Below are 12,602 nucleotides of genomic sequence, written 5' to 3' on the forward strand. Positions count from 1 at the left end.
CTGTGGACTCCCACTGTGCGCCGGGTCCACAGAGGGATAGAGCAGCAGTGAAGCTGTTGTTTAATGTATTGTGTGCAGCGGGAAATGCTGAATATATGCACGTACACATGCCCTCTGGATGCGGTGGAGGTGGTGAGAGGCATAACGCGTGAGTCTGAGCAAATGTGAGCGTTGAGAAGGGAACATAATGTGTGAACCTAATTGTGAGCTTAAAAGAGAGAATGGTGTATTTTTCATTTTTTGTCCCAGGCTGAGGAGGGAAGGGAATCGGGAGGAACAGCACTGATCCATATGCATGGTTGGATCCGGCTTAATTGCAGCATCGCGGGGCACTGGGATCCGAGGATTTGGTCCAAAGGCGAGCGGAGTGCGGCACCACCCTGAGTGTGTGTGCTAAAATTGGAGATGTGTGGAGCTTCAGTCAGACAAGAGGCCGGGGGGGGGCACGAGAGCCCGAGTCACAGCGGTGAACCGGAGGTAAACTCTGCCACTGGGGATCGAGACGATTCAAGAAAATAAGAGGAATCTGGAGATGTGGATTCTACATCGTGGAAATAAATAATGCAATGTGTACTTTGAAAGGATTATTTGAAGATAGCACAGTTTCTGTGGGGGTATTTTCAGTCACATAAAGAAGAGGAATCCTGAGCTGCATCTGCGCCTCATTCCAGGAAGTTTATGAAGCGCACGGATGATTCAACGTTTTCACCTTGGGGGGAAGAAACGCCTCAGAGTGTAGGTGAACACGACCAAACTCTGTCAGGAGCTGAAAGAGGAAAAATGACGAAAACAAAACCCCGAAATAAACTAGAATGATCTCATACCTCCACCAAGGCCCAACACTCCTTTACATTCTGCAGCTAATCTGTCAAAACTGGTAAAGATCCACGTTTTCTCAGCGACACATCGATGGTAGTTGCAGGTTTTTGTTGTCTTCTGCAACAGGGCTTAAAACACAGCATCTTGTGCAGGAGGTAATGAGCTTCGACATCCCCTGCGTACGTCTGTGTGCCTGATCCTCTCAATCCAGGTTATCTGTAGCATAGGACCAGCGTGTGTGGTTTGTAGAAAACACGTTCATTAGCCCAGTTTGAGGAGTGACAGGAACACTGAAGGTCAGGAGACGTCGACTGCAGAAAGATCAACACTAGTTTCCCCTCACGAGTCATTTGGGGATAAAGGTCCACTTAGGCCTCGCTCTCCTCGGGTCCACATGGAAGACGTCCTCCTGCTGCACCAGCTCAGGGTGTCAGCTTGCCCTTAAAACTCTCAGGAGTCTTTTATCACCATGTTCAGACTCTATAAAACACAGCTTATTACACTAAATCTGTCACCAGCTTTAATGTGGATCACTGTTTGATCCCCCGCCATCAATCACCAGAACGCTCCTGCAAAGTCAGGAGAGGCCAGGATGAATTTCTGCTGTCCGACTCCTCCACGCTCAACGTTTTACTGCACTTGTTGAACACGTTGTCCGTTCCCCCAAACTCTGGACGAGGACGGCAAAGACACGCGGCTCGAGTTTGTCCCTGCAATTAATTGGGTTCCACCGAGTGTGAGACATGTGCCAGAGAATCGCCAGCAGTCGGAAACGCAGGATAGATGCAGGATAGATTGCAATACCCACAGGAGAGTGGTGCAAAGCGGGCGGATCGATGCCAGAGAAGAAGCCTCGGGCAAAATACAACAAAGGGGGATGGAGCAGAGGCGTCCCGGTTTCTTGGCAGTTTAGGGCACGGACCACGTGGTCGGCCCGTGGTGGGTTTGAGCCCAGATTCCTTGTTTCATGCTCTGGCATCCTTCCTCTGCACTGCGACGCCATCAAACCAACCTTAAAGGTGCAACATGTACAGTAGCTGCCGTCACGTTGGTAAATGGTGAATTCACAGGAGGACTGGCAGCTTCTGTGTGCGTCAGCTTTTGTTCTTTGGCTGAGCTGAGGAGGACATACGTGTTGGACATGATTCTTTATCCCGTTGGCCGTGGAGAGACACTGTCAAAGATTTCCGTTCAACTTGTGCTGGAAGAACAACGATATTTCTCCTGTTTTGGTGCCACAAAGAAATCCAGCAAATTCCATCCAACTCTGATTCTCTGGCATCGCATGATCTCCAACATTGTGTTGTGTTTTTTTAATTTATTTTAATTATAAATTCTGTTTGTACTGTTCTGCTCTCTCATCCTGTGTTAATGCTCCGGAGCTACTTCAGAATTATTCCTTGTGATTAGTGAGTCCTCCTCAAACACGGAGATCAGCACAAGAATGTCTGTCTGAATCCAGACAGATGTAATTGGCTGTGAGCGGCCGCCTGTTTATTAATTCTTTATGACAAGATGTTCGGTTTACCACATGTGACCGTTCTTTTCCTGCCTTCCGTTGTCTTCCTTCTCCACATGTTTGCGGTCGGCTGTTGAAGCGTCCTGTGCACCGAGAGCTGACACAGCCGTCATGTTTTCCTGGAACTCACCGGTTTCCTTCCTGACCCGCACGTTCAGCCTCTCTCTGTTCACCATCATCCTCTGTGTCACTTCAGACCGAGTGTCATCAAACAGAGCAAGGAGTTCTGTGAGCGACCCTCGCGCCGCCTCTCCTCAGATTGTATGTGACAGTTGTCCTTCTCCCCGTGACAGCTCGTGTTTCTCTCCCGGAGCGATGGTAATGCCGCCGCCAAGGAAAGAGGCAGCGCACGAGTCCCGGCGTGCGGGAGGAGGCGAACCTTTTAGCGGGCTGACCGCCATCGCAGCTCAATCTGGGAGCAATTCATGACCATTTATAGCGATAACGAGGAAATTGGCTATTTGGAGAAAATCTGGAGAGGATGCGATCAGCAGGAAGACAATAAAGAGGCCACTTTGAAAATAAAGAGAAGATGGTGTTTGCTTTTATTATTGTGAGTGGAGTTGGAAGGTCACCGCACCGCTAAGACAGCGATGAACTGACGCTGAGGTCACGACGCCAAGATGAAATTACACCAAAGCCTCTCTTTGCAAAACGCAGTCCACTTTAGATAAGTCCTCTCACATGATGAGAGAAAAAACTGCTCATCCATAAAACATAACAAACACGACCACTTCCAAAAAGTTCCTCCATGAAAGGGGCCTATTTTTGAGAGTGTAAACAAAAATGTAATTAATGTGAAAATGGGACTTTTCCTCGCAGACATTTGATCCTTGCATACAGCAACAGAGGAGATTAATTTGCCAGGGTGGCAGATACGTAGCTTCAAAAGTTGAGTTCCAATTTTGTGACTTAATTAAAAAGGCCCTATTAAATCTGGGTGTAAAAACAAGTCAAACACAAGCGGTTCTAGTGCAGGGAATATTTCACAGGCGGCTGAAAAATGAATCCACACGACCAGACTCTCATTTTTTGCTCCGTTTAACTCCGGAGAGGGGGAAGTGGGAAAAAAAAAAGAACGAGAGGCGAAAAGTGCAAGAGCTTCACGCTGATGTGCTGATCCTGCAGCGTGTCTTTAAATAATCCAGCGTCATCAATCGTACCTGTGAGGTTGCGGAGGCCCAGCTGCCTCAGGCCGTAGTACCCGTCCCGCCTGTAGTTGAGGAAGATGGCGAGGGAGTAGCGGCCCTCGTAGAGTTTGGTGCCCCGGACGATGCGCAGGTTCTCCAGCGGCAGGTAGTCGAACTGGTTCAGGGCCACCAGCACGTAGCCCGTCACCTCTCTGATTGACTGCAGGGGGACAAACGACAGGAGGACATTCAATATCAGTCAATTCACATTGTATGATTTTAGAAACTAGTTGGCAGAAACAGACTTTTCACACTTTTCCTTCCAACTCTTCTTTTAACAGTTTCATACGTTCTGCTCTTTCTCTGTGCGAGGGCGAAGTTTCCCTGGATTGTCCGATGACGATGTTTACAGAGAAACATTGTGACGACATCACGTTGACATCGTGGGAGGTGGGCGGTGCCTAATTACCTTGATGACAGGCCGTAATTAAAAGTGGCCGTGTGTGTTCTCTGCACGCCGCTGTCAAAGATGGTTTGAGACAGAAGAACGACCACTCTGTCAAGCACATTGATTTAATAAAAGATATAGAAGAATTATGTGTTTTTCTACATTACAGCAATTAAAAGGTATTTACTCATGTGTATGTGTGACTGTCAGCCCCCAGCTACGCACGGTGGCGTCACCCAGCGGCCCGACCCTGGCACGGAGCGTGCTATTTGCATTTTGAAATGTCAGGCTCCTGAAAAACTTGGCCAAACAGACCAAAAAGATTAAAATGTCACCTCGGCTACAGACTAATCACACGTCTCCTCTGATTAAAGTTTCCCAGCCGTTGTTTGGAGCTTCAGAAGCAACAATACAAGGATCTTAGAAACAAATAACCAATCACAAGACTAAAATGGATTTGAGATTATGATTCTACATGTATGCTCTTATTGTGAAATTCACCTATTTATATTCATACCAGTGATTATTTGTCTGGCAGAATAATAATAATCCTCCTCCCTCCGCTCATTAAAGGTTAAAGGTCAAAGATAGTAAGCATCAACATGGACAGCCCTGCAGAGGGAAGCTTCATACGTCTCCTCAAACACATCTGTCCCCCGCTGTTGTTGCTACTCCATCTCTGTGGCCATGCAATATTCATCTGAGTCACTCAAACAGCAGCCTGAGCTCGATGAGACGCACACACACACACTCACACACAGACGCACACAGACACACACAGAAACTCACACAAAACACATACGACAGCTGTTAAATGCCACACTAACACATTTTACCGACCACCACTGACAAGCCTAATTAGAACACTACATTTAAAAGAAGGAGAGGAAACAGATCTGTTTGTACAATCGTCTGCAGCCTTGACAGAATTTAATTCCTGTGGGTTTTCTTTTGGATTCTTTTCCACCAGCGAGAGAGAGAGTCACATTATTTCCTCACGACAACACCGACCAGTAGGGGTCGCTGGTGCAGCTACAGAGCTGTGGCTTTTTATTCAAATCGTTAGTTCGAGCGTGGGAGATTGTAACGACGTGTTTGAATTCAAAACATCGGGATGCAGTAGAGGGCGCTCACGTGTCTCCTCCATGTTAGAAGATGTACTCGTTCTTCAAGTGTTCTTAATCTTGAAGAAAGTTCTTAATCTTTGTAAAAGGTGACTACAAAGACATCATCCCTCAGTGGAATCCCAGCAGCAAACACACAAGAGAGCAGATTCACAAACTGAGTCATTTTAAAGAAATCATTTAAACTCCCCGTGACAGACTACGATGGACAAAGTTTCCAAAGCAACGGGCAGCTCCAGAGTTGGGGCCAGTAATGATGTGGATGATTGGCTGTGAGGGGGAGGACCTGAGTGAGGGAGGTCTGACTGGCTGCTGCCCCGGGGACGCCCAGTGGAGACCGGCGGTGGGGACGCAGCACGCCGAGCTCCTGCGTTTCAGGATAATAGCAGGCACCTGAGATTAGCTGCTATATCGAGCGCTCAGCGCTGTGCACCTGCCACGTCGGCCTATTGTAGCACTAAGACAATGGGAAGGAAACAGACAGCGGAGGTGCTTATTAGCAAGATTACAATGTGTCAATCACCCGAGGAGAGAGGGAACAACATAATAAAAGAGCAGCAGAATCCATTTCAGCGGAGGCTTTGATTAGCATACTTATTGCACAAAGGAGTTCTCCAGCGAGGTGTTCCTCTGCCTGTCAAGGAGCCCTGCTCAAATAACTTCCTGTCCAATGTGCTTTGTGATTTATGTTTGTTCGAGAGTCGTGCAACTTCGTGCAACTCTGTGCAACTTATGACTCAGCCTCCAGAAGCAGTGTGCGAGGATGAGGATGTCATCTCCGGGGGACTTGTCGATCCGCTCCCGTGGTTGGAAGCCACGCCACTTCCTCGCGTTGACCCCGCTGCAACCCCGTGTTTACTGCTGGGGGCCGGGGGGGTGTCACGTGAGCTCGCCATGCTATCGTTATAACGCCGCCGCGACCCCCAGGTGCCGGCCAGCGGCGCTGTGACTGGGAACAGGGGGAGGCGGCTCCATAACCCGACCCAGCTGTGGGCACGCACTCGGCTGCTGGCAGACTCCACAGTGCATCCACTGTGCCCCCTTCTCCCTGCCAGCCTCCGGGACCCGCTGGCTAAACCAAAGAAAAACTGTTTCCCTGTTGCTTAGCAACTGCAGGAAAGCCTTCCAGCCGGAGCGAGGGAGAGAAGAGAGGGAGAGAGGATGCAGAAGAAAGAGAAAACAGACTGAGAGAGGATTTTTTTTTTAATGTAATTTACCTAATTAAATTAAAGGATTACTCTGCCCTTTCTCCGTAATTTTCCTTCGCTTTGACACTATTTAATTTCCTTATGTTGCTGTAAATAGTTTCTTTCCGAGCGCTCTCTGGATCAATATTTATCTGCATTCCTGTGAGCTGGAGGAGGAGGGAGGAAGCAGGGAGACGAGGGGGGGAGGGAGGTCTGGAGGGAAGTAAACACAAGCACCTGCATTTCCCCTCCTGCCGCATCAACCGCGCTCTGTTTCAGAAACACAAACACACGAGCTGAACGATGCAACTTGGAGAAGCTGCCCACCGCTGCCTTGTGGGCGATGTGCTCAGACTTAACAAGCTGGACGGTGGGCAGATAAACTGGTGTGTTTCCCTCCTGTATTCTGAAGAAAATACACACTTAACAAGCAGAGTGGGGGGGGTAATTTGTACCGACAAGGTGCACGGACCCTCGACTGCCTCGCCCACGCTCGCGTCTCACCCCTTCATCCTCACCCAAAACCCGGTGATTAAAGTGTCTCCGAACGAGGAAAGAGTTAAAACCTTCACACGGTCTGACACAAGTTCAGGTCGTTATTTCAGAAAGGGTTTGGTCTGGATCTTTTGATTCCAGTGTTGTTGTGTGGTGAGAGCCACGGAGGGTTTGAGCCGAATCCGCTGAACACGCATACCAGCCTCATATATTCTGATGGGAAAAAAAAACACGCGCACTCTCTGCTACGAGGCGCAGACAAGACGCAGTCCACGCAGGTCAACTACCCATAATGCACTGCAAGTTTAACATTTCCTCTAGCGCTTTTCTCCATCAATCACATGCAATTAGTGGCCTTGTGTGGAGCACTCAGTCAAACAGAATCCGAGGCGGTCCCGACAGGCTTGTTTCCTCTCTTCGTTCGGTTATCGCTCGGGGCGAAATGTGAATTTCACATGTTGGTAAATTGCTCTTTGTATCTGCAGGAGACTGCAGCGAGGCCGAGGCAACTGCTTCATTTACTCCAACAATGTATAATCACCACAGAAGGCGTCTCTGAAACACAAACTCCCCGAGCTGCTGAGCCCGGGAACCTGTGACCCCTCCTGACACAACTGCGATTCATACTTCTGATTTAAATCGTATCCATTCAAGACAGCGTTGGAATGAACCAGGAATTCTATCTGCAAGAAGGAAGATGTGAAATGTAAAGTCACCGGCGCTCAGGAGCCGAAAGCTTCAGGTCAAATACGACGAAACAGACACTTACGTAAACTAATCCCCCAAAATGCTTGATGATTTTAGGCTAATGACGTGAATGTCTGGAATAATGTATTCATCCGACTCAGTGTGAGGAAACCCTGCCAGAGGATTTGCATACAAATTCCCCCAGTTTCTGTCTTCCCAAGAATCGCCTTCGGGCTTCACCCCAGATTTAGATACAAAAAAAACGCTGCAATTTAAGAGAAGTGTGAATGAAAGAACATGTATATTCAGTTCATAAAGCAGCTGAATTATGCAGCTTTAATAGGATAATCTTATCTTATCGAGGTGAGCACGCTGTGATGGTTAGAGCCGTGCACGCCGACTTCCTGTCTCAGTTCACCTCAGAATTAAACATCTAATTGATCAACAATGTGCGAATGTGTGGAGGCCGAGAGATTTACAGGTTTATTAATAAAGTTACAGCAATACAACGAAATAAAACTGCTTCATCACGAGTTTAGATCCTGAATTCAAGTATTAGTAGTGTCAAAAGTAGAATAATAACCTGTCTGACTAATATTAAGTTGTATTTGACTGTATTATATGTATGTAAGCAGTATTTTAATGTTGCTGCTTACTGAGGTTTGACTAATTTGATCAGCTCCTCGCACTGGGCTGTTGAAGAGTTTAATCCGCTGGTTTCTGCGCTCGCTCCAAAGGGTCATGAGATAAATCTGAGAGGTTGTGAGATGATTAATGTGGTTGGAAAGAAGAAAAACAAAGTCGTGCTGCACACACACACACACATATATATATATCTATATTCCTCCGCACTGTATATTGGATACAAATATACTGGATATTCTCTTTGACCTTTTGGGTTTTAAATGTGACATCGATAACATGAGAGGAGATTGTGAACCATTGGTTTGTGTTTTAACCGTCTGACATCACGCGAAAGATGTTTGATGATGATCCCAGTTTAAAAGGATCTGAAATAAAAACTATATTATCTAGAATATGAATTCTTCTTGCAGCAGAAAGCCTTTGTCTTTCACTTCTGCATTTTGTTCACTGCACAATCATTATGTTGCGGTACGTGCAATGCAAAACACCAGAACGTCCTTTATCTGTCTGCGGGATCTTGTTGTTTGCATGATAAAATCTATTTTAAATAAAAGAAATATATAATTTTAAGGTTCGTAACCTTTTAGCTGAGGTTGTGCAGCTTTAAGAGACATGAAGCATTTGAAGATTCTCCAGGAAATGAAGAAGAAATACCCTTAAACACTGGAGGATACTTTTTTACTGCAGATAAAGTGTTAAAAGTGCATAAAAAAACTGTGGTGGAGCATAAAGTTCAATATTTTCCTCCTCAAATGTGAAGCAGAAGTAAGAAGAAGAATAAAATGGAAATGCTCATAAATAGCTTCAAGTAGCACTTTGGGCACAGAGCTGGATTAGATGTAATAACTAACTCCTGTTTTTAAACTCTCTCCTAATACGGAGAGATGGGTTTAACAAGAAAAGAAAAGACAGAGCAGTGAACGTGTTGTGGAGGCTGCTGGTGATTGAATTGGTCGCCCACCTGCTGCGTCACACTGGTCCCGCTGTCAGAACCTCAGCGTTATTTCCCCATTTGTATATGTTCCTCTATCCAGGAGGGTTTATTTCCATCATGGGGTTAATTCTCTCTTATTTGTTTTTAAAAATGTAATCTGCTCCGGTCTCTCCTCCTCGCAGTGTTGCTTTCATCAGACTAAGCGGATTTGGATAGACTCCTAAACAACATCAGTGGGGCGCAGCAGCTGGATCCCCCCCGAAAAAACACCACGGCGCCCTTATCTGAAAAATAATGAGATATTTAAGTCGTGCTCACGAGAAAACAATGTTTGATATCTTGAGATAACAAGGTAATTCAATTGTTACCTCCGGAAAGCAAACATGAGCACCACCAACTCCTAATTTGCTGTCTCGAGATAATGAGATAGTCAGACATGATCACATGGAAGCAGTTTGATGTCTTGAGATAATAAGACAATTAAGTCGTTATCGGAATGTATAAAACTAGCAGGAGATGTTCGACAGCGTGAGTGAGAAGCTGCACCAGAGGAGACGGAGGTAGAGGAAGTGAAAGGAGGAGGAAGGGTGTGAGGAAGAGGAGTTTAGGGTTAGGAGGGTGCGGTGCAGCGGAGCATCTGCAGAAAGCACACAGCCAGGGAGATTTTAAAGCATAATTAATAGTGCACCTGTTCCTGTCACCTGGATGAGTGAGGGTGCAAATGAGGTAGATGGCACGAGAAGGAGAGGAGGAGGAGGAGGAGGAGGAGGAGGAGGAGGGAGGGAGACACTAAAGTGGAGACGCAGAGGAAGACGGGGTAAAAAAGGCATCACGGAGGGAAAAAAAAGTGTAATGACTCCATTATAAAATACAAGAGATGGGACACATATTATGGTGATTATGGCTCATTTCCATACATATAGAGCTCTCTGCCAGCGAGTCAAGGAGAGTGCAGCGGCGCATGTCAGCCGCCGCAAAGACTGCCGACTCTCAGTGGTTTGATCCGAGCCGAGCGCCGCCGCAATCTGACTCCTCCACGCGGCGGCAAAGTCAATGGGCGGGCGGGGACCTGTTTACCAATTCACTTGAATGAGCTGCGCCGGGGAAGTTATGCACTCCTTCACCTCGTGCGACTGTTTGGCTGTTAAGTATGCCGAGAGCACCCGGGTGTGACATTCAAGATTTTTTTGAGGAATCCTGTTTAAAAATCAAGGCCTCGGCGAGTAGGGCCATTGACTTTGAGAGAAATGAAAAAATCCAGCTGCACAGAATGTCATGGTGAACACGGCGGTGAGTCATTCAGCGCAGGTGCTTGTGCAGAGTTCTCTCTTTTTAGGGAACTTGTAAGGGAACAGTTGTTGATAGCACCCCGAGGAACTCCTGCGAGATGAATCAACAGGGTGGAAAGTGGGCGGGGGGGGCGGGGTGGGGCCTTTTGCTCACTTCAAATGGGAAGCACATCAAACGCGGAGGGTGGAGGGTGGAGGGGCGAGGGGGTTTGAACCCACGCAGCACTTTTCATGTCGCAGGCACCGAGCGGCTTGAAATCCACTCCCTTTCAGGTGTTTCAGCTTCTCCACCGGCACATTAGGCCGAAAGGAAAAGTTAATTTCTCACTCGGCTCAATCAAACGACTTTAATTGGACGAGCGTTCAGTCGAACAGTGTCTGCTCGCACACGGTGTCCCGCATCAAACCGCGGCGTAATCCTGATCCAACACCGGGAAGGCAACGTGTGGACTATTCAAAGGGGGATGTGTTTTTTTTTATTCCTTTTTCAAATAAGCGAGGCTCACTCATCGTCAGCTTCTGTGTTTCTGATTCTCTTCATTTGGAGAAAAGAGAAGACGAGTGTGTTTCTCCTTCGTCATGCGTTGAAGTCACAACAGAGACGGACAAACCCACCGGCAGAGACCATGTGACGCAACGAAAAGGCAACAAAATGAAACGCACAAGAGTTGTTAGATATTATATCTGTACTTAGTTATTTGATGTAATATAAAACAGGGTGAAAGGTCACGATTGACAGCTGAGATAGAGGCTGTTGAGTAAGTAAAAGTATAATAAGTTATGTTTTATTTAACGGATCAAAATCTATGAAAATCTGCTGTTTTATAGTGACTCAAGCTGCCACTGGATGGATGTGAGTCACGCACACTCAGTTCTACCACAACCAACGAGTGTTGACAATGACTTTGGAATGACTGTGTGTGTGTGTGTGTGTGTGTGTGTGCGGTGTGTGTGCGGTGTGCAGTGTGTGTGTGTGTGTGATGACATCCAGGGCTGCGCCTCCAGCAGCAGCTGTGCTACTGGCTCCTGGCGCTGATATTTATTGTCTCAGACAGGCCGACAATCTCAAATGAGGCCGCTTCATGAGTGGCGTCCGTGAGGCGTCTGCGTTGTCAAGACACATTTCCAGTGTGACCCTGACTCTGAAATTAAAATCACCAAGGGGGAACGTTTGCAGCGCATTAGCAGGCAGAGCTAAAACAGTGACAGAGCAGTACAGTATCTGATCCTTAAGCTGCAGAGAAAACACTAATACATAACTCATGAGGCGAAGCTGTTGTAGCAACCCAGCAACAGTCGCACGGCGTATCGCATTATGCCGTGGCCTTTGGGGACGCTACATAATGTAGTTATGTGACAAAGCTAGTGCACATCAGCCACGGGCGGCTCTCTGCTCCCTTGACAGTAGCCGTGGTGGAAAAAGTGAGAAGCTTCTCATCTCCAGCAGCACCTCGCTCCTGTATCTCATATTTAAGCCCCTCGTTATTCACGGTCATCCCAGCTCAGGACGGAGAGTTTGAGGGGCTGGCAGGATCCCCGACAGGACGGGGGCCAATCTGCAGGGGCCCAGCGAGGGGAGAAGAAAGAGGGGGAGCTCAGGGGCCTCGGAGGACCAGTGTCACTTCACTCCTCTGGGGAAGAGAAGGGGGTTTAACGGCCCCTTCAGGTGCTTGGACCTGAGTTTGCCTGGATGATAAATTCACAGCAATGACACAGAATGAATGAATTCACCGTGAGGAGGTGAATCAGAAGAACGCTTTTCACTCTCGGTCCACGGAGAAGAAGCGTGTAAATGATATTAACTTTAGTTTATCCGCCAGATTGTTGAGCAGGCTCCCTCCGGACGTTCACGTGATATAATAAACATGTCATGTCACCCGTGTTCACCCTGGGTGTCAGTCTGCAGCTGCCTGTTCCCGTCGCAGACGTCCTCACCGAGCACAGAGGACGTCAGGACTTAAAGAAGATTTAAAGGACCAGAAAGCGACGTGAAAACGAGGAACACTCACAAATAAAAATCAAAGTAAAGACGATTTAAAATGTGGTTTAGTTTTTGCAGCTCTGATCATCGGGTTTGCTGGTTTGATTCAGATCTTGTAGAGGACGTGTAAGAAGAGGTGAAGATCTTTATTTAAATAACAACATTATAATTATCACACCAGAGGTTCTTCACTCTTTTCTCTCCTGGTTGAAAAGTAGAGTTTGTGAACTACAAATATATTCTGGGCAGGTAAGCCGGCAGCTGTGGGACTGATTACAACCATGTCAGATTTTATCTTGTCTTGTCTCCTTATATAGTGTGAGTGCACAGAAGTGTGTGTGTGT

At 47.2% G+C, this 12,602-nt stretch overlaps 1 protein-coding gene across 1 annotated transcript in view; it reads right to left on the reverse strand.

Moving 5' to 3' along the window:
* LOC118103181 (receptor tyrosine-protein kinase erbB-4) overlaps positions 1 to 12,602 on the reverse strand; it is a 186,708-nt gene that overhangs the window by 71,538 nt on the left and 102,568 nt on the right. Inside the window, 1 exon segment of the mRNA XM_035149813.2 lies at positions 3,502 to 3,688. Within this exon segment, the coding sequence (XP_035005704.2) occupies positions 3,502 to 3,688 (187 nt within the window).

The sequence above is a fragment of the Hippoglossus stenolepis genome, chromosome 24, assembly GCF_022539355.2.
Source record: "Hippoglossus stenolepis isolate QCI-W04-F060 chromosome 24, HSTE1.2, whole genome shotgun sequence".
Taxonomy (NCBI): Eukaryota; Metazoa; Chordata; class Actinopteri; order Pleuronectiformes; family Pleuronectidae; genus Hippoglossus; species Hippoglossus stenolepis.